This window comes from Heterodontus francisci, chromosome 15, assembly GCF_036365525.1.
Source record: "Heterodontus francisci isolate sHetFra1 chromosome 15, sHetFra1.hap1, whole genome shotgun sequence".
Taxonomy (NCBI): Eukaryota; Metazoa; Chordata; class Chondrichthyes; order Heterodontiformes; family Heterodontidae; genus Heterodontus; species Heterodontus francisci.
Genome location: NC_090385.1, coordinates 56,009,226 through 56,031,596, shown reverse-complemented (window position 1 = coordinate 56,031,596; position 22,371 = coordinate 56,009,226). Strand labels below are relative to the sequence as shown.

The window sequence follows — 22,371 nt, the reverse complement described above, 5'->3', positions numbered from 1 at the left end:
TAATTTGTTCAAGTATATCACAATCCCCCTCCCTGATCTCTACACCTACATCGTACTTCTCAATAGTGAACACAGATGAGAAGCAATCATTTAAAACCTCACCTATTTCCTCCAGCTCCACACACAGATTGCCACTTTGGTCCCTAATGGGCCCTATTCTTCCCCTGATTATCCATTTGCCCTTCTGAATCTGCCATAAGCCTCCTTTTTTTTCTTATCCAATCCTCTATATCGCTTGACATCCAGAGTTCTCTGGACTTGTTGGTCCTCCCCTTCACCTTTATGGGAACATGTTGGCCCTGAACTCCCACTATTTCCTTTTTGAATGACTCCCACTGGTCTGATGTGGACATTCCTACAAGTAGCTGCTCCTGGTCCACTTTGACCAAATCCTGCTTTATCATATTGAAATCGGCCTTGCCCCAATTAGGACCATAGGAAGATAGGAACAGGAGTCGGCCTTTCAGCCCCTCGAGCCTATCTCGCCATTCAATGAGATCATGGCTGATCTGCAGCCTAACTCCATATACCTGCCTTTGGCCCATATCCCTTAATATCTTTGCTTAACAAAAATCTATCTCAGATTTAAAATTAACAACTGTTCTCGCTTCAACTGCTGTTTGTGGGAGAGAGTTCCAAACCTCTCCCACCCTTTGCGTGAAGAAGTGCTTCCTAACATCTCGCCTGAATGGTCCAGCCCTAACGTTTACACTATGCCCCCTAGTTTAAGAATCTCCAACCAGTGGAAATAGTTTATCTTCATCTAGCCTGTCTTATCCTGTTAATATCTTGAATTCAGTCCCCTTATTTCAGGTCCATCTTTGTTCTTTTCCATAACTACCTTAAATCCTACAGAGTTAAGGTCACTATCCCCGAAATGCTCCCCCAATGACACTTCTACCACATATCCGGCTTCATTCCCTAAGATTAGGTCTAGTACCGCCCCTTCTCTTGGAAGACTTTCTACGTGCTGGCTCAAAAAGCTCTCCTGTATGCACTTTAAGAATTCTGCGCCCTAAAAGCCTTTTGCACAAAGACTATCCCAGTTAATATTGGGGAAGTTGAAATCCCCTACTATTGTTATCCTATATATCTGCTCTGAGATTTGCCTGCATAGCAGCTCCTCTATCTCTCCCTGACTATTTGGAGGTCTGTGGTACACTCCCAGCAAAGTGATTGCCCCTTTTTGTTTTTAAGTTCTATACATATAGCCTCATTTGAGAAACCTTCTAAGATATCATCCCTCCTTACTGCAGTAATTGACTCCTTGATCAATAGTGCAATGCCACCTCCTCTTTTACACCCCCCCCCCCCCCCACCGCACCCCCCCCCCACCCCCACCGTCACACCTGAATATACCCTGGAATATTGAGCTGCCAGTCCTGCCCTTCCCTCAACCATGTCTCTGTGATCGCAATAATATCAGATTCCCATGTGTTAATCAATGCCTTCAATTCATCTGCCTTACTTGTAAGACTCCTTGTGTTAAAATAGATGCAATCCAGCCTTGCATTATTCGCTTGTGCCTTAACAGGTCGATATTTGCTCTGCCTTCCAGAGTGACTTAGTTTCTCCTCGATATTTTGCTGTGCATCACCCCCTACTGTACCTCCACTCTGTATCCCATCCCCCTGCCAAGTTAGTTTAACCCCCGCCCCACCACCGCCCCCCCCCAGCGACACTAGCAAACCTCCCTGCAAGAATAAAAACAAGAAATGCTGGAAATACTCAGCAGGTAATGCTGGAAATTGCTCCCTGCAAGAATGTTGGTCCTGTTCCGGTTCAGGTGTAACCGGTCCGACTTGTACAGGTCCCACCTTCGCCAGAAACAGACCCAGTGATCCAGGAAACTAAAGCCCTCCCCCCACTGCACCATCTGTTCAGGTTTTTGCAGCATCTAGTGGACGATGTCTCCACTTCCATTGCAGCTCAAGCAGAAACCACCCAATGTCTGTGCTGTAGTGGAAGCTCAGATTACTGCCATTAGGGCTCTGGATACCAGTGCTCAAAGGGGCTTGCAGAGTCTCACAGCAGTGCAACAATCTGTGCTCCAGCAGATTGCTAGGATTGCTGAGGCGCCACTGTGGTGGAGTGGCAGTGGCTCCATGGAGCACAAACCTGCTGTCCTCTCTCAGGCTGGCAGCATTCATATTCTCACCACTGCCACTCCATCAGTGCCCTTGCTGCTGACTGTCAGCCAGCTAGCCCAGACTGCTGCCATCCATGCTGAGATGGTGCAGTCCAAAGCCAGGCCTTCTAAGGTCAGAGATGATCAAGGTCATCTACAAAGCCATCTGCAAATTCCTCCACTAAAAGTCAGCAAACTTCCACCAGACATGCTGCAGCCACTGAGGTAGGTCTGCACAGGAGCACTATGTCAGGCAAAGGCACATGGAAAACAGGTACAAAGGGAATCCACAAGGGTTATCAGTTGACTTTTCTATGGAATAGTGGATGATTTATTTGATAAAGTTGGTTTGGAATGTTTGTTTTATGGTGGCTTTAATATCATCCTTGTAGCTAAGGCAATACCATGATGGTCCATTACAGAGGGAAGGTTAGGTGTGGGACTATTGGTGAATGGGGCATTGGGGTTGCGTTCACTGGTACTGCAGGCAAATGAGCTGATCACAGACAGCCCAGTCATAAAGGAGTTGTGTTGGTTGCCTCTTCTCTTCCTCTCCCTCCTCCTCTTCATCATTTTCATCCTCCACCTCCTCCTCAGCTGCTCGCCATATACTTGGTGGCAAGGACTGTGAACTCATGATGGTGAGTTTTTGGAATATGCGGCAGACCACGGTGAATCATGACATGCCATGTGCAGAGTACAGCAGAGCTCTCCAGAGTGGTTCAGGCAATGGAAGCGTTGCTTAAGCATCCGAATGGTCTATTCAATGACATTTCATGTGTCAGCATGGCTCTCATTATATGTATGCTGCCATGTGTGCATGAATTGTGCACCGGAGTCGTGAGCCAGGTGGTCAGCTCTTGTCACCCAGTAGCCACCCTCTGGTCTCTCATGGTGGCTCAAATACTGATTCTACAGCAGACTGGCTAAAGAATGAAGGCACCATGACTGCTGCCAGCGTACCGGGCAATAAATGAGGCGCTGAAAATGGTCACACACCAGCTGGAACCCTGTGCAGTTGTAATACATCTCTGAATTTATATGCAATGCCTGCAAACCAACATGTGTGCAGTCAATGGTGCCCTGCACTATGTGGAAGCCCACAATCTTAGCAAAGTCATGCTCACACTCTGCCTGCTTCTCTCTGGAAAGACAGAATGCAATGTGGTCCCCTCTCTTCGCATAGAGTGTGTCAGTGATCACCCTGATATAGCAGTGGCTCTTCAGGGAGCATTTCTCCTACTTCAACCTAAGCCAGCAACAACGTGTGCACTGAGGAGGTGCTCACTGAAATCTGACACCTCTTGCAGGCAAACTTGCAGCCTCAGTGCAGGGCAGGGATGGCATTGCCAGTGACTGTGAAGGTGACCATGACCATGAATTTCATCACATCAGGTTCTTTCCGGTAGAGCAGGGGACATCTCCATTATCTCGCAGTTCACCATCTATTGCTGTACAAGGAAGGACACGACACACTGTATGTGAAGAGGGGAATACATTGTGCACAGGTGGAACGTTACATCCAAATTTTATGGCACATCACTATCCAAGTTCTGGTTACTTTGGGTAGCTTTCCCACCAGAAAATGTCTGAGAAGTTAAAGGCTGAATGAGAGATAGCTCGTTTTCAACTCCTAGCTCTCTAAAATTAACAAACATTATGTAGCCAATTCTATTCGAGTTTGTTTTGTAGACACCGATGAATTTGTAGTTGGTCTCCAGACAACATGAAATAATGTTAAAATCAAACTTAATATTTTAGAACATTCCTTTAATCCATTAAATTATGGCATGTGCTTTATTCACAACAGTGGCATGAGACTTTAAATATTCCCTCAAAACAAGTCATGTTAAAGTGGTGTGCCAACAAATACACATTCTAGCAAATTGAATAGTTTTATGCTCCTCGAGAATTCCAGGAGATACACTTTCAGTTCCATCAATTTACTGAAGATTTATGCAAGCTTCAAGACTTCTTTAACCATTTCCTCAATTCCATCAAAAATCTCATGGATGGGGGCATTGCACATAAAGGCACTGGTCGTCACCAATTTATTTTGCTTATCGACAAGTATTTCATTGACATGCTTGTTGACATGTTTGCAGCCTAGATCTACCATTGCCTGGGCTGTTTTTGCATAGGGCCACCTAGAGAAAGAAGTGCAGAACATCAGTATGGCAAATTGAGCTAATGAATGAAAAGAGAGGAATCACAAAGTCAGGATTAATATTAAGTAATATGATAAAAAGACACAACAGGGTATATTCACCACTCTCGCACACCAAACGGAAGTCATACTTAAAGGGAGCATGGATCAGAGATCATGGATCAACACTGCGGCATCAATTTTCCAACCTATGCTCCCTTTAAGTGCAACTCCCTCTGAGAGTGTGGGATTGATTATTTTATTTACATGGGTTGGTATAGTAATATTTACTACTGTATTCGTGCTGAAAATGCAATTTCACCCTTGGCTACCATATTTCCCTTTCCCCATACCACTATTGTAATTAAAATTAGTAAACACAGGATGAATATTTCAAGTAAATTTACTCTTGTTTTAGAATGATCATCACTAAATGCACAGAGGTAGTGCCATTATCCTTGAACCTGACACACATTCGTTGTCTAAATTTGAATGTTGAAACTTGATCATCTGCATTTATATGTCATTTTATTCATTCATGGGAAGTGGACATTGTTGGCTCGGCCAGCATATTTATTGCCCATCCCTAATTGTCCTTGAGGAGGTGGTGGTGATCTACCTTCTTGAACCGCTGTTGACCATGTACACCTAAAGTGCTGTTAGGAAGATAGAATAAAATTCCAGAATAGAGATTCCTGATGTCTTGGTGAGTTCATAGGGCAGTATGGAAATTAGCCGTGTGAACTTTGAGTAAAATATGATAACTGCCACTACAGTGTTGTGTTTTGCAGTAAAAAGTAGTCTGATTTCAACAAGTGTAATCTAATGTAGATTGCCAGTGTGAAAGTAAAAGAGACAAGATGTTAAGATTAGTATGTGACATTTCATCTGATCTAATATCAATAAATGTTTTGATAAATATTACAATAAAGAAATGCACTCATTAAAGAGTGGCTGTTATATATTAGAGAACCATGCATGTTTTATGATAGATTTATATTTAAAGAAAAGCTATGAATAGAACATGATGGATCATAATGTCACAGTGATCGCAAAAACAGCAGAAAGGAGAAGATTTCAATAAGGAAGTCACCACGGAGGCTTGGGAATGCAGTAAACAATGAAAATCTTGGAACGGTAACAGTATAGCAAATGTTTAAATGTACATAAAGTGTTGGAGATGTATGGCAGTCGGTCAAAATGGGCCCTGTCAATATATCACATTGGTTTGAGTCAGGAAACATCTACATGGGAAAGACAAATGTAAATGCACTTCTGCTAGCATTAAAAATTTGTGACAAAGCCATTTGTACCATGAAACCCATGATATATATAAACCACATGCAATTTTTCCCTTCATGAGGCCTACCCAAACCACTCCATCTCCCAAGAAAAGCAGTAAGCTATCAGTAAATTAAAAAGAAAGTAAGGCTTTCCCTAACCCACAAAAGGTAACCCATCAAGTACCCAAACATTCAAAATCAGACTTTAAAACCCATGCTTTTTATTCACTCTGGGAGAAAGGTTCTGATCTGTAGTCATATTCATGTTATACTTACGGCAACATATGGCAAGCTGGCAGACAGCCATAAAGGCGGGGCTAAAGAGTGGCGAGTCAAAGAGACTTAGCAGTTGGCAGGAAAAAAGACAGAAGTGCAAGGAGAGAGCCAACAGTGCAACAGCCCCGACAACCAATTTTATCTGCAGCGCCTGTGGAAGAGTCTGTCACTCTAAAATTGGCTTTTATAGCCACTCTAGGCGCTGTTTCACAAACCACTGACCACCTCTAGGCGCTTACTCATTGTCTCTCGAGACAAGGAGTCCAAAGAAGAAGACTTATGGCAACCAGTCCAAATTAAATAATCTATTTACTATCCCTTTATCAAATTTAAAACCCAGATCTTGACACCCTGGGCTGAATGCGAGCTTGAAAAAGTGCACAGTGCACGCACAAGACATGCGCCTGGGAGTCGCCGCAATATTACGCACGGCAGCTCATTAGCATGGAGGGGGCAGAGCGCCCGCTCCCGATGATGCAAAGGGGGCAGGCAACTGTGTCTGGCACCATCGCGCATGTGCCAGCACCATTTTTAAAGGGCTTCAGATACAACAGTCTAATTTACATTTTTAAAGGTCCCATTTCAATAAAAACTGCAGAAAAATCTTAATTTAACTTTCATTCCCCTCTCCCACCGCCCCCCCTCCACTGAGTCCTCATTTAATAAATTGACATATTCACCCAAAAAAACACCTTTTGATATTCTGAACTTCCCCCTCCACCAACTTCAGCACCTTTGACCCTCAACTGCTTCCCATCATCCCCACAACCAATAACAGTAGTTCTCCCCACAGCCCCACCACCTCCCACCCTGATAATTTCACTCCTCCCCCCTCCCCCACCCCCCGAACGGAGATCCGCAGGCACGGGAGTTCTAGCCACCGGCTGGAATATCGGCATGGGATGGCCGTCGGGACAAGGTAAATTGTTTTGCATCATTAAAATGTATTTATATATTAAAATGAAGGCTCTGCCACCAAATAGTGGGTGCGGGGGCCACACTGAGGCCTCGTTGCTGCTGGTAAAATGCAACGGGGCCTTCCTGGCTTTGAGGCCTGTGGTGGGCTTCTCCTGGAAGGATTTTCTTGGTCCCACCAGCCACGACCCCCAACGTTGGAGGGTTAGTAAAATTCAGCCCCTATCTTTTCGCCAAATGTTTCAGAATTCACCTCTTCATAACTTTGAACTCAAAGTCCAAGGATATCATTGAATTTCCACTGCTGCCTCAACTCAATCTTGTTTTTAAGATAAGGTGCGACCAAGTGTATGCAATATTCCTAACTTCAAGTGCTTTACATGAATAGTACCACATTTCGGGCTTTTTATATGGGATTGAAATTATCCATTTTTTTCTTCCAAGGCAGCAGCTGAAAATATTAAATGTAAACTGATAGGCCTTTCAGTGCAGCAGACTTGATCTATCTGGGATGTATTCTGTGCTGATTAATTTAATTCTGTGCCTGTAGCATTCAAATGAAGGAGGTCAGAGATTTACAGGTTAATTCAGTGATCACACATTCAGCACTGTCCTTGAATGGAACATGAATCAGAGACAGACCGACAACACTGTAACCCTAATTCTCTCATGTGTGCTCCCTTTGAGCTTGACTCCATACTAGGGGTTCACACTGAAGTTTTCATAAGAACCTCAAGTAAGGTCAAACTACACTGGGCAACAAATTATCTTACTTTACTTATCTTCTACTTAATTTATTTTAAACTTTTGTTTCCCTTGGTATCACATACTGTTCTCCAACAAAGGCAACAGAAAAGCCATCTGTTCCCAGGCTTTTGACTAGCCATTTTAACTAGCCATTAAGAGGAAAGTCCTAGACTGGCTTGTCCTCTGAGTCTCCTCTCCCTCAGTGGGGAAGTGACTCACCTTTACTTGCTGCCTCTCTCCCTTTGTTTACCTCCTACTAAAGCCCTGTGAGAGAGCAGTAGATCATTATGTGAGGAACATACAAACAAACATCCTACAGTTAAAGACAGTATCAAACTTAAAGAAAAAGCATATAATTGTGCAAAGATGGATGGCAGGTCAGAACATTGGACAGAATAGAAAAAACAGCAAAGAATTACTAAAAGATTGATAAGGAAGGTGAAATTAAGAGTTCGAGAGAAAGCTAGCTAGAAATATAAAGACAGATAGTAAGAGTTTCTACAGATATTTAAAAAGGAAAAGAGTTAACAAAGTGAGCATTGGTCCTATAGAAAGTGAGTCTGAGGAACTAATAATGGAAAATAAGGAGATGGCAGATGAATTGAACAGGTATTTTGCATCAGTCTCCTTTATTGAGGATACAAGTAACATCCCAGAATTAGGAAATGGAAGGGAGGGAGGAACTCAAGAAAATTACAATCACCAGGGAAATGGTACTCAACAAATTGTTGGAGCTGCGGGCTGACAAGTCCCCGGGTCCTGATGGACTTCATCATAGGGCCTTAAAAGAAGTGGCTAGTGAGATAGTTGACGCATCAGTTTTAATTTTTCAAAATTCCCTAGATTTGGGGAAGATTCCGTAAGGTTGGAAAATAGCGAATGTAACTCCTTTATTCTAAAAGGGAGACAGAAAGCAGGAAACTACAGGCCAGTTAGCTTAACATCTGTCTTAGGGAAAAGTCAGAAGCTATTATGAAAGATGTTATAGCAGGGCATTTCGAAAAATTCAAGGTAATCAGGCAGAGTCAACATGGTTTTATGAAAGGGAAATCACATTTACCCAATTTATTGGAGTTCTTTGAGGGAGTTACATGTGGATGAAGGGAACAGTGGATGTATTTTACTTAGATTTCCAGAAGGCATTTGATAAGGTGCCACATCAAAGGTTATTGAAGAAAATAAAAGCTCATGGTGTAGGGGGTAACATATTGGCATGAATAGAAGATTGGCAAGCTAACAGGAGATAGAGAGTAGGCATAAATGGGTCATTTTCTGGTTGGCAAGATGGAACGAGTGGTGTGCCACAGGGATCTGTGCTGGGGCCTCAACTTTTTACAATTTACATAAGTGACTTAGATGAAGGGACCGAAGGTCTGGTTGCTAAATTTGCTGATGACACAAAGATAGGTAGGAGTGTAAGTTGTGAAGATGACAGAAGGAGGCTACAAAGGGATATAGATCGGTTAAGTGACTGAGCAAAGACCTGGCAAATGGAGTATAATGTGGGAAAATGTGAAATTGTCCATTTTGGCAAGAAGAATAAAAAATAAGCATATTCTCTAAATGGTGAGAGATTGCAGAGCTCTGAGATGCAAAGGCATCTGAGTGTCCTAGTGCATGAATCGCAAAAGGTTAGTATGCAGGTACAACATGTAATTAGGAAAGCTAATAGAATGTTATCGTTTATCGCGAGGGGAATTGAATACAAAAGTAGGGAGGTTATGCTTCAGCTATACAGGGCATTGGTGAGACCACATCTGGAATACTGTGTACAGTATTGGTCTCCTTATTTAAGGAAGGATGTAAATGCGTTGGAGGTGGTTCAGAGAAGGTTTACTAGACTAATACCTGGAATGGGCGGGCTGTTTAACGAGGAAAGATTGGACAGGCTAGGCTTGTAGCGCTGGAATTTAGAAGAGTAAGAGGCGACTTGATTGAAACATATAAGATCCTCAGGGGTCTTGATAGGGTGGATGTGGAAAGGATGGTTCCCCTTGTGGGAGAATCTAGAACTAGGGGTCACTGTTTAAAAATAAGGGGTCGCACATTTAAGATAGAGATGAGGAAAAAATTTTCTCTCAGTCGTGAGTCTTTGCAATTCGCTTCCTGAAAAGGCAGTGGAAGCAGAGTCTTTGAACATTCTTAAGGCAGAGGTCGATAGATTCTTGATAAGCAAGGAGATGAAGGGTTATCGGGGGTAGGTGGAAATGTGGAGTAATCAGTTCAGCCATTAACTTATTGAATGGCAAAGTAGACTCGAGGGGCCGAGTGGCCTACTCCTGCTCCTAATTCGTATGTTCGTAATCCTGTAGTTTGACACATCAGCATGCTGGTCCACTGGATCAAATTGTTATCGGCTTTGATAATTTAGCTTATTAAACAAATGGCAGAATTAAAAACGCTAAAAACTTAAGACAGTGTTAAGCAAGGAAAACAGTCAGCAATTCACGAAGAAGAGCAGGTTAAAGATCTTCACAGTGGAATCAGCAGGTTAAATAGAAATCAGAAGCAATATCCGTGCTCAGCAGATACATATTTGTTCGAGATAAAGAAGAGAAGGTTGGCCTCGGAGTCATGGAGAACAGAGACAAGCAAGACCCACAAAAACAGCTGCCAACAAATGTAAGTCCTTTAGTGAACCATCTCTGAGTCGGCCACAGACCTGAGTAGATTAGACTAAACACTGATAGCTCAGATATTACAAAAGCAAAAGACTGCAGATGCTAGAAATATGAACTAAAAACAGAAAATGCTGGAAATACGCGGCAGGTCAGGTAACATCTGTGGAGAGAAAAACAGAGTTAATGGCTGGAATTTAATGGCCCCCCAATGAGTGGGCTGGTGGCGGGGGGAAGGAGGTGTCAAATTGAGTGGAAGGCGGGGAGGCCCGTTCCCGACCCCCCCCTCTCGACCTGCTGAAATTTTACGTGGAGCGGCAGCAGCGAGAAACGGCCAGCCCGCCCCAGACCAATCAAGGTCTTTAAGTGGCCAATTAACTGAAACTTAAGGGCCTCCTCCCGCCACCATGGGTATTTTACCCTCAGCAGCCGGACGGCAAAGGGCCCAAGAACTCCACCTGGTAAAGCCAGGCAGCCTTCTTGTGGGCTGGAGGAGGGGGACCTCCTCATTGGGCACACTATGCCCTACAAAGGGCTGCTCCAAAGCCCCAACTGCTCTCAATGCACAACACTGTCCCCCGACCCTCCACCTCCACCCCCCCCCGCCCAACTGACCACCTTTGCCTCACCAGGGTCTGGCTGATTGACCCCGTGAGGCCCTAAAAACATCTTTTTTTCTGGGGCCGTCCTTCGTGTTGACTCCAATGGCTGGGTGTAGTCCCAGCAGCGGCCACCGCTCCCAGTGCTGCAGATGGGACTAAGAGCTGCTGATTGGCCAGCAGCTCCATTAGGCAGGACTTTATGCCTCAAGGAGGTGGAAGTCCCGTCCAAGACCAATTAACGGCCTGAGGATCAAAAATCCCGGCATGGCTCCCCAGGCCCGGTAGAGGTGGGCTCGGCACCGACTTTTCGGCCAGTGAGCGGGGCCTCCCACTCGACGTAATATCCTGGCCAGTGTTTCAGGTCTGTGACAGTTCTGATGAAAGGTCACAGACCTAAAACATTAAATCAGTTTTCTCTCCACAGATACTGCATGACCTGCTGAGTATTTCCAGCATTTTCTGTTTTTATTTTAGCTCAGATATTACCCTTGACCAAAAAGGTCACAGTTTCCAGAACAGCTGCCTCCTGTAACTCCTTTATTGCTCTGTTAATATCATGCAATATATCTGGAGATTAATCATGTCTTATCTACTACTAGTTACGATGAATATCAGTGTAGGCAACTATCAGTTGATTAAAGGATTTGGTGTTGGTCTAATATGTAAACATACTATAAATCTATAATTGATTTTAACACTTTACACAAGGTGCAATAAAAATGCATATATGAATTTTAGGCAAATATAGTTAAAATTTGTATACTTACTTTTCACATTCTGTGTCGAAACCCACAGTTAATTCACATCCAGGGATGAGTTTAGCTGCCAGCACTGGAGCGATGCAGCACAGACCAATGGGTTTCTTTGCAGCATGGAATTTCTTTATAGCCGATTCCACTGATGCCTCCACACTGCAATCCTTCCCTTTCACTGCCCAGCTGCTCAGATTCTTAGCAACCCCAAAACCACCTGAATAGAGAAAATAGATGGAGATTTGATTTAGGTTTTCTTGCTATGAAAATTATTGCAGTAAGGTCCAAAGGGAAATTGTTTAATTATGGGTGTAAATGAACTTATGTTCGATAGCCATTTCTTTTAGGATATTGGAGAGCCTGTAAGAAAACTAGGTATTCCGGACACATTTGTCAGGTGGACAAGCATATGGGACACATTTTAAGCATTCTAGGAAAATTAAAAGGGTTAATCTTAGAATTAGATGCTATGATGTAAGGCTTGTGTCAGAATGAGAGATTAATTTACAATGGCCCTTGCTTAAATATGACAATCAAGCTAGAAGAAACCTTGCAAAGTCCAGATGTCAGTTTGAACTAGTGGAAAGAAATATCATACTTATAATTGGAAACCTGTTCTTGTGCTTAATTAAAACCAAGCAATTTAGCGATTAAAATGTGCCCATTAAATTGAATCACACCTTGGAAATGATCCATATGACAGTACTGATAATGTTGGTTGTTACTGATGGTTATGTTCCTCAAGTGGCATTTCTTTCCTCTCCAGTTATCAACTCTGGATCTTTGTGCATCTCACCCTCCCTTCTTCATCTCATCTGCCATACGTTCCAGTGGGAAAGCAACATAAACCTCAGGAAATACCATCTCTACTATTTTTCCAAGATATCCGTGGCTCTTCTGCTGTAAGTACAGTGGACATGAGAGAACCCCGATGAAAATTCTCCCCCCACATCATGGAATGGGACTCAAACCTATAACTTTCTTACTTAGAGAAGATAGCTACCAATGGAAGAAATAAAAAGGAACACTTGCATTTATATAGCGCCTTTCATGGCCTCAGGACATCCCAGAGTGCTTTACAGCTAATTAAGTAATCAGCCAAGAAGATGGCCAATGAACATGAAGAGCAACTTTCTGTAGCCTCCCTCAAGCGAAGCCAAGGATCTCAAAGGAAGACAGAACTGTCCAAATTTAAAACAATCAACTAAAAGGGCAATGTCATAAATGTTACTACTCATATCACCTTGTGATAGAGATACTATGATACACTTAAACTGCTGTGGTGCTTGTTGTTATGAACGCTGGACTTTGTAACATGATTAAATTTTTTTAAATTAATAGTTTACGATGGAAGTCAGAAGATCAGGTGACCTCACATCCACTCTGCCAAAGGACAAGATAGAAATCTTGGTTCCCAGGACAACAGAGAACACAGATCAAAGACTTCTTTTAAAAAACAGAGACTGCTTGGGGTAACATCTGAAGAACAACCAGAGCAGGCTGTAAGAAAGACAACCAGTGGTGGTAGCCTTGAGAAGTAAAGAGGAAACAGTTGCTCTCAGAAGCCTGAGACAACAAAAGGCTGCGAACCTGTTTTGAAAGTTGAAGTTCACGAAGAAGTAAAAGCCCAACAGGATCACCAGGAATCACCTCATTCACAGACGTCCAAGTCAAAAGTGCTCGTAGAAGTGAGTGAAGAGAACATTGGTTTTGAAAAGTTCTGGGAGATCCAACTCATTGCAACTGGAAGGAGTTCGGGACTTTTAACTGTAAAGATTTCTCCATCAAAGAAGACTGTGTAAGGTATAGGTCCGAGGTTTCCAAATATTTTAATAAACAAAGAAAATATTTTTCTTTGTAATTTCGGGTATCGACTACTTACAATGTACTATTTAGTTAACAGGAATTTATTTTAGTTTAATTGTTGGAATAAATCTTAAAATGGGAAATTTTGTCATGTAATTGGTCTGGGGGTTCATATCTTGTATTTTAATGTTAACAATCTCATTGAAGTCATAACAATTACGATGAATTTGACACCAGTGGTTATTAGCACATAAGCAAGGACTTTATGGAATCCTCAATACTTACCTTTATGATGGTATGAGTTGTGTTATGACAGGTATCATTAAACAAAATGGTGTTAGTTAATGCATTTCTAAGTCCAATTCCATCTTTGATAGCTTTGGTAAGTAGGTGTTAACACCTCAGTATAGTTCTGCAGCCCTGTTGTCATTGGTCTGCTTAACAATCAATATAATTTGAAATGGTGCGTGTGTGACAGTCCAAAGGCAAGCTAATTTAGTCATCTGATAAACCTTGCACATGGCTGGACATGTTAGGAAGGGGAAAAGTTCTGTTGAACTCTCTAAGATTATTCATTGGTATTTCAGATGCAATATTTCTCACATGCTTTGAGATCTTTATGGGATTTAGCTCTTACTTTCTTAGAAAGCATGTCCTCATTTGCTTTGCTGATATCCCAATAATGGCAGCCATAAAGTCAGCAGCAGAGCAGCAATATAAATGAGATAGTGCCACCAGAAGAGGTGGTCCTGGCCCACATCCCTGACAACAGCATCATTTGGCAATGGCAACTTAAATATTTGCTAATGAAGTAGCTTTGTGTATTTTTGGCCATGGCAGGGTTACGTGCTCAGGCCCCACCACAGAGAAGGTAACAGCCATCAGCAAAATGTCACAATCTATGACTTTGAAACAAGTCTGCATGTGAAACTAGAAAAATGTGACTCTAGTCTGCAGTAATCACTGCTCCAAAATAAGGTCATTCCTGTAGCAAGAGGAGCTGTAGCTGGTTTGGCTGAAACTTTTATAGATATGGAAATTTGCACAGGCTTCCACAAATTTCACAGGCAATGCTTGCAAGCCTCTACAAACCTACAGTCAAGGCAAAGCCAAACCTATATTCCAGAACTATTCCCTGAAATGGCTGTACAAGTACAGCATTACAGATTCTATACACTAACTCTTGTGAAGCGGTCAAAATTAGTAAAAAGAAAATAATAATTAAAATCTCTGGAAACCATATCATAAAATAAACAAGAGCAGGTGATGGAGGAAATATGAAACATCCCTAATGGCTTGAAAAAGGTTTCAGCAGCCACAGTGAATAAGCTGAGAATGAGCACTTTGTGACAGAGCCCCCTAAGTCAGCGAACCTTTTTCTTTAATTCATTCATGGGATGTGGGCTTCTCTGACTCGGCCAGCATTTATTGCCCATCCCTAATTGCCCTTGAGAAGGTGGTGGTGAGCTGCCTTCTTGAACTGCTGCAGTCCATGTGAGGTAGGTACACCCACAGTGCTGTTAGGAAGGGAGTTCAGGATTTTGACCCAGCGACAGTGAAGGAATGGCGATATAGTTCCAAATCAGGATGGTGTGTGACTTGGAGGGGAACTTGCAGGTGGTGGTGTTCCCATGCATCTGCTGCCCTTGCCCTTCCAGTTGGTAGAGGTCGCGGGCTTGAAAGGTGCTGTTGAAGGAGCCTTGGTACGTTGCTGCAGTGCATCTTGTAGATGGTACACACTGCTGCCACTGTGCATCAGTGGTAGGGGGAGTGAATGTTTGTAGATGGGGTGCCAATCAAGCGGGCTGCTTTGTCCTGGATGGTGTCAAGCTTCTTGAGTATTGTTGGAGCTGTACTCATCCAGGCAAGCGGAGAGTATTCCATCACATTCTTGACTTGTGCCTTGTTGATGGTGGACAGGGAGTCAGGAAGTGAGTTACTCGCTGCAGGATTCCTAGCCTCTGACCTGCTCTTGTAGCCATGGCATTTATATGGCTACTCCATTTCAGATCCTGGTCAGTAGTAACCCCTAGGATGTTGATAGTGGAGAATTCAGCAATAGTAATGCCATTGAATGTCAAGGGGAGATGGTTAGATTCTCTCTTGTTGGAGATGGTCAATGCCCGGCACTTGTGTGGTGCAAATGTTACTTGCCACTTATCAGTCCAAGTCTGGTTATTGTCCAGGTCTTGCTGCATTTCTACACGGACTGCTTCAGTATCTGAGGAGTTGCGAATGGTGCTGAATATTGTGCAATCATCAGCGAACATCCCCACTTCTGATCTTATGATTGAAGGAAAGTCATTAATGAAGCAGCTGAAGATGTTTGGGCCCAGGACACTACCCTAAGGAACTCCTGCAGTGATGTCCTGGAGCTCAGATGATTGACCTCCAACAACCACAACCATCTTCCTTTGTGCTAGATATGACTCGAACCAGCGGAGAGTTTTCCCCTGATTCCCAATGACTTCAGCTTTGCTAGGGCTCTTTGATGCCATACTTGGTCAAGTGCTGCCTAGATATCAAGGGCAGTAACTCTCACCTCACCTGATACTACATGGACAATCTCTAGTTGCAAAGTACATTCGAATTAAAGGGCATTCGAAATCTACAAAATTATTGCAAAACAGAACGTTAATATATTCGACACAGCAAACCTTTGTTGCAATCTTTCATAATTTTAGTGTACTCCATTCTGTTTCTTTTAAGAAAGTGATCGAGCGTGAAAGACGACAGATCCGGACATTTACCTGGGATAATCAGCGCGTCCGTGTCATTGATACTGAGTTCGCCAAGTTTTTTGATATTGCCCCTGGCGATCCGGCTGCTCTCTACCAGCACATTGCGCACCTCTTCGGTCGGCTGCCCGGTCAAATGGTTGACAACATGCATCTGGTTCACATTGGGGGCGAACAGCTGTATCTGGAACAAAGTGAAACAAATATTTAAAAGCAGCGAATTTTGCAGTTATGGATTGTGTAACAAGGAAGGACCTACAAGCAGAAAAAGTATTGCGCAGGATGGAGGGGGAATGGAAACTGCAAAGAACAACAGAAATGAAACAAAGAAGTCGAACTGAAAGATATTAGGGTAGAAAGGAAATATGAACCGATTTTTTTTTAGCGATGTGGTGAAAGGCGATTGTACCTCGGCTCCAGCTCGGCTGAGATGAACCATCACTGCCGAGGACTCGTGCAACTCACTGCCATCGTAGACGCCACAGCCGGCCAGGATCACAGCTACACGCTTCTTCCCCATGGTCAGAGCAGACACAGCACCAACACTTGTTCTGAACAGAACCTGAGCTTGTACACACTTCCTCCTTTGTCACTGCATTTTATATAGTCATGAAGAGGGCGGAACCCAACGAGGGAAGGATCTTAGCAACAGTGACTCTGGCACTGTTAACTATTAATCTGCTCCAAACTTCCGGTTGGAGTCAATCCAGGAACTTTCCGGGATACCACGTACATTTGGTCTCCTTCAAAACTTTAGATAGCCAAAACAAGGCAGTTATTGTTTGACCTTGAAGGCCATGTGTAAAATTATATTTATATAATTATTATGACTCGAGTCTTTATGACAATGATTTGGCAAAGTGTGATCAATAAGAAGTTGCATTCTGAGAAGAGGCTGTATGGGAATTCTCCCATTTCCTCTTTATCTTAGGTCACTTTTTTAAAGAAAAGTCTTGTCATGCTGATTTTATAGACTGCAGCAACGTTGGTAGGCAGCAATACCCCAATGTATCGAATAGAAAACGTAAGTTGGAGGCAGCAGTTTCTCTCCTGAGATAACCAACTCTACAAGTTTATTGGTATAGCTCCAGATCTAACTGCACCCCGAGCCAAACTGTTCCAGTACATCTACAACACTGGCATTTACCCGACAATGTGGAAAATTCCTCAAGTATGTCCTGTCCACAAAAATCAGGACAAATTAAATCCAGCCAATTACCGCCCCATCAATCTACTCTCAATCATCAGCAAAGTGATGGAAGATGTCATTGACAGTGTGATCAAGCGGCACTTATTTAGCAATAACCTGCTCATTGGTGCTCAGTTTGAGGTCTGCTAAGACCACTCAGCTCCAGACCGCATTAGAGCCTTGGCCCAAACATGGACAAAAGAGCTGAATTCCAGATGTGAAGTGAGATTGACTGTCCTTGACATCAATGCAGCATTTGGCCAACTGGGGTATCAAGGGACCCTAGTAAAATTGAAGTCAATGGAAATCAACAGTAAAACCCTCCACTGGCTGGAGTCATATCTCGCACAGAGAAAGACGGTTGTGGTTGTTGGAGGTCAATCATCTAAGCCCAAGGACATTACTGCAGGAATTCCTCAGAGTTGTGTCCTAGGTCCAACGATCTTCAGCTGTTTCATCAATGAGCTTCCCTCCATCATCAGCTCAGAAGTGGGGATGTTTGCTGATAATTGCACAGTGTTCAGTCCCATTCATAATGCCTCAGATACTGAATCAGTCCATGCCCACATCCAGCAAGACCTGGACAACATTCAGTCTTGAGCTGATAAGTGACAAGTAACATTTGTGCCGAAGAAATGCCAGGAAATGAAAATCTCCAGCAAGAGAAAATCTAACCATCTCCCCTTGTTAGTCAAAGGCAGTACCATCGTTGAATCCCCTACCATCAACACCCTGGGAGTTACCATTGAACAGAGACTTAATTGGATTAGCCATATAATACTGTGGCTAAAAGAGCAGGTCAAAGACTAGGAATACTGCAGTGAGTAACTCACCACTTGACTCCCTAAAGCCTGTCCACCAACTAGAAGGACAAGTCAGGAGTGTGATGGAATACTCTCCACTTGCCTGGATGAGGGCGGCTCCAACAACACTCAAGACACTTGGCACCATCCAGGACAAAGCAGCCCACTTAGTTAGCACCCCTTGCACCAGCTTCAACATTCACTCCCTCCACCACTGGTGCACAGTGGCAGTAGCATGCAGCATCTACAAAATGCACTCTAGCAACTTGCTAAGGCTCCTTTGACAGCATCTTCCAAAGCCGTGACCTCTATAACCTAGAAGAACAAGAGCAGCAGGCGCTAGGGAACACCATCACCTCCAAGTTCCCCTCCAAGTCACGCACCATCCTGATTTGGAAATATATCACTGTTCCTTCACTATCTCTGGGTGGAACTCTTGGAACTCCCTGCCTAATAGCACTGCAGATGTACCTACGTCACATGGACTGCAGCAGTTCCAGAAGGCAGCTCACCTCCAACTTCGCAATGCCAGTAATGCCCACATCCTGTGAAAGAATTTAAAAAATAAATGTAAGATAAAGTAGACTTGGACAACAAAGTAGCAATATATTGCATTTAAAATGGAAAGTTAGAATGCAAATTGTATTTATTTTTTATTTTTCCCTTTTCTGTCCATTTTTTCTATCTCCCTTCTCCTCTGAAAGTGTTGACTTTTGCTGTGCATCTCACACCCTCCAGTATCTCACCCAAGTGACCATTCTCCCCATGTAGAACTAAACACCAAGTGTCACTGACTAACCACAACCAAATCCAATCTAAATCCACATGCGCATGTCCATTTGGGGTCATTGGCCATTTATTCCTCCTCAATGTAGGGGTGCTGAGGCCAATTGTATTACCCATAATGGCATTCCAATTGGGTCAGGTTACTCAGAATAAATAGAAATTGAGCCTGGTGCTTTCTATCTACATGGTTTAATTACATAGTGCCATTTAGCACCTGTAATATAGGGTTATTAAGTAACTAATGAAGCAGAGGTAATTATATTTGTATGTATGTCTTAGGTTCCCTGGATCACTGGAAAGCTAAGAAACAGTTTCTAAGGAAGAAAGAGCTTACAGACCCACAGTGTCCCAAGGTGCTTCATATACAATGAAGAACTTTTGAAGAGTACTCTTTATTGTACTGTTGCCAAATCAGTAAGTTACCATGATCTAGATTAAAGAAAGAACTTCTGTTGAAATAGTGCCTTTAACATTCTCAGAACATTCAAAGCGCTTCAGAACCAATTAATTATTTTTGAAGTGCAGTTACTATGGTTCTGTCAGCAAACATAGCAGCCAATTTGTTTGCAGGTATTACAATAAGATAAATAGAGGGATAAATGTTGGCCAGGACACTCGGGGAGCTCTTCTGCTCCTATGTCCACTTGAACAGACAGGCCATGGCATCTGAAAGATGACACCTCCAACAGTGTTGCACTAATGTGGCATTGCACTGAAGTATCAAGATTGATTAAGTTATCAAGTCCTGAGACCAGGGCTTGAACCTTGTTCATGAAAATGTGTTTACCATCCCAATGTAAGACCCACCCAACATGGCCATTCTAATTTTAATAAAACAACTGACACTGGCTGAATGCTCCACTGGAGAATAAATGTATAATTTTCAACAGTGTAGATCCTACCCAGTAAAAGCCCCTCCCTAGACCACTTTGCTTTATTGCTTCTCTCCCACCTGTAAAAGCCTCAACAAAATTGTGGATTTGCTCAATTTTTCTACTGCAATTTGTGCTCTACTGTGTGGCAATTTTTATAGGAAAGGAAAGACTGAGGGAAGTCAGGAGTTCCACAGTTTTAAGTGCTTGGGAAATAACCAGTTGAGTCAGAGAGGGGAACGAGTCATCCTTTCAACAATATAATGATACAAGGAAGAGAAAAAGTTTGAAGGATAGCATTCCTGCAGTTTGGAAGGAACAAAAGAGGAATGTTCCAGAGAGCACTGACTTCGTTCATTTGTTCATTCATTCGTTGGTATCATCTTCTTCCCAGAAGGTTGACTGCCATGGATCTCCACCTCTGTCGGTCCTGTGCTGTCCTTACACATTCTGCATAGGTCAACTGCATCCAGTCTCTTATATCTGTCATCCATTTTCTTTTCTGCTTCCCTCTCCTTCGTTTTCCATCTTTCCTTTCAATAATTGTATCTGTCTACCTTCTGCTCTAATGATGTGACCAAAGTATTGTATCTTTTTCTCTTTGATGTTATGCATTCATTTCCTCTTTTCTCCAGCCATTTCCAGCACTTCCTCATTAGTCTTTCTGTCTGTGCAGGATATGCGGAACACCCTCCGATACGTCCACATCTCGAATGCATTCAGCTTATTGTTACGACCAGGTGAGAAAGAGGTCTCGGTTCCCTTTCAGCCTTCACCTGGTCTTACGGTAACAGAGTTTAATTTTAAACACACTGTTTTTAGCTTCCCCTTGGTGAATCCATGTTTACCGCTTTCCAATTATAAGGCGAAGAAACCAGCACAAACATGCTTTCTTAGGTTTAAAGAAGAAAGATTGAAATTTATTAAACTTAAACTCTAATCTGGTTGGCACCTACAGATACATGACGTGCCCATGCTAACATGCATACGTGATACACACATGCAAATAGAGACAGAAAAGAGCAGAAGAAAGAATAAAGTGGAAAAGTTTGAGGCAATATCTGGAGAGTTTTTTTTACAGTTCTTCGAGCTCACTGTAGCGTCCTTGATTGTAGGTAGATCTTGCTTTTCATTGGGGCCCAGTATTCTTCTTAAACTTTGTTCACTGTAGGACACTTTTTTCTCTTGGGGTTCATATGTCTTCAGTGGATTCAGAGGCTTGTGAGAAAGAGATGGGAGCAGACAGCATAGATCTTCTCAGTCCAGGAACAAAACAGTCTTTTTGTTCAAACTCTCTGTGGCTGGTTCAAAAGACCCTGGAACAGCCAGTTAGTCATGTGATCAGCTGGTCTAACCAATCCTAGATTGTATCACCTTAGCAGTCTCTGAAAGGCTCCTATTACACACAACACATGGTAATCAAGGCCCATTGTGGGTTGAATGTGTCAGGGAATGGTCTTTTTTCCTTCCAAGCACTGTCTGTTAATATGCAAATATCCTTTCCAGCCACAGTTGATCTATTTAACAAGTCATTTCCTCACTCCAGTAACAGTTTAGCATCAATGTTCATTACAAAATTGATGGGCGGATTCTTGGCAAGTGGGGGCCTGGCATGACATTATCAATAGTCTCTTTAACATAGTTGAAAAAATATGGCACCTCAGCAACTTTTCACTGACAATAGTTGCTTATAATAATAAAAAAAAGATTGGTGAAATAGAACAAAACAAAAAATGTTGGCTCAGGCAGAGAAAAATTGAATGTGGAAGAACTTGCCTATTATGTGACAAACATTTCTTGTATTCTGCTCAGGAATGCGATAGAGATCTTGGGATAGCTTCCCCAGATATTAGAGCAGTATTGAGGGCTTGATGCACTTCGTAGCAACAGCAATAATTTGATTTATTCTTGCTTGCAAAGCCTATATTCGAAACTTAAACTTGTTTGATCTAAATTGATGATGGAAAAGTGAGATTGAAGTGTTCATGAGTTAGTATCTGTGAGGTTGAGAACAGGTGAGAACTGTGCAAGTGCGCTACCCTGATGGCACAGTAGATAAATGCACCATATGCTGTATTATTAAGTTTGCAGGCATGCAACATCCTCGTACCCTTGTCTGTACTTTTTTATTCATTTCATGGGATGTGGGCATCTCTGACAAGGCCAGCATTTGTTGCCCATCCCTATGCCCTTGAGAAGGTGGTGGTGAGCTGCCTTCTTGAACAGCTGTAGTCCGCCTGGTGCTGGCACACCGACAGTGCTGTTGGGAAGAGAGTTCCAGGAATTTGACCCAGCGACAGTGAAGGAACAGCGATATAGTTCCAAGTCAGGATGGTGTGTGGCTTGGAGGGGAATTTGCTGGTGGTGGTGTTCCCATACATCTGCTGCTCTTGTCCTTCTAGGTGGAAGAGGTTGCTGGTTTGGAACCTGCTATCGAAGGAGGCGTGCTGAGTTGCTGCAGTGCATATTATAGATGATACACACTGCTGCCGCTGTGCGTTAGTGGTGGTGAGAGTGATTGTTTAAGGTGCTGGATGGGGTGACAATCAAGTGGGCAGCTTTGTCCTGGATGGTCTCAAGCTTCCTGAATGTTTATGGAGTTTCACTCTTCCAGGAAAGTAGTGAGTATTCCATCACACTCCAGATTTATGCCTTGTAGATAATGGACAGGTTTTGGGGAGTCAGGAGGTGGATTACTCGCCACAGAATT

General features: G+C 43.0%; 1 protein-coding gene across 1 annotated transcript; it reads right to left on the bottom strand.

The window, feature by feature from the left end:
- Window positions 1-3,881: 3,881 nt before the first annotated feature.
- Window positions 3,882-16,611, bottom strand: LOC137377906 (glutamine amidotransferase-like class 1 domain-containing protein 3, mitochondrial). Its single transcript, XM_068047979.1, has 4 exons — window positions 16,421-16,611; window positions 16,024-16,195; window positions 11,483-11,684; window positions 3,882-4,275 (listed from the first exon to the last, which is right to left on the bottom strand). Exons 1-4 carry the CDS (start codon window positions 16,529-16,531, stop codon window positions 4,083-4,085), a joined length of 678 nt encoding a protein of 225 aa, XP_067904080.1. The 5' UTR covers window positions 16,532-16,611; the 3' UTR covers window positions 3,882-4,082.
- Window positions 16,612-22,371: the final 5,760 nt, after the last annotated feature.

What these genes read in the sequence shown, in the direction of transcription:
- LOC137377906 (XM_068047979.1), bottom strand. Translation starts at nt 16,531, where the DNA reads ATGGGGAAGAAGCGTGTAGCTGTGATCCTGGCCGGCTGTGGCGTCTAC. An exon ending in TCAGCCGAGCTGGAGCCGAG is followed by an intron (nt 16,196 to 16,420) that starts GTACAATCGCCT and finishes ACTTTGTTCCAG; the next exon opens with ATACAGCTGTTCGCCCCCAA. An exon ending in TTCGACACAGAATGTGAAAA is followed by an intron (nt 4,276 to 11,482) that starts GTAAGTATACAA and finishes TTCTTTCTCTAG; the next exon opens with GTGGCCCTATGCAAAAACAG.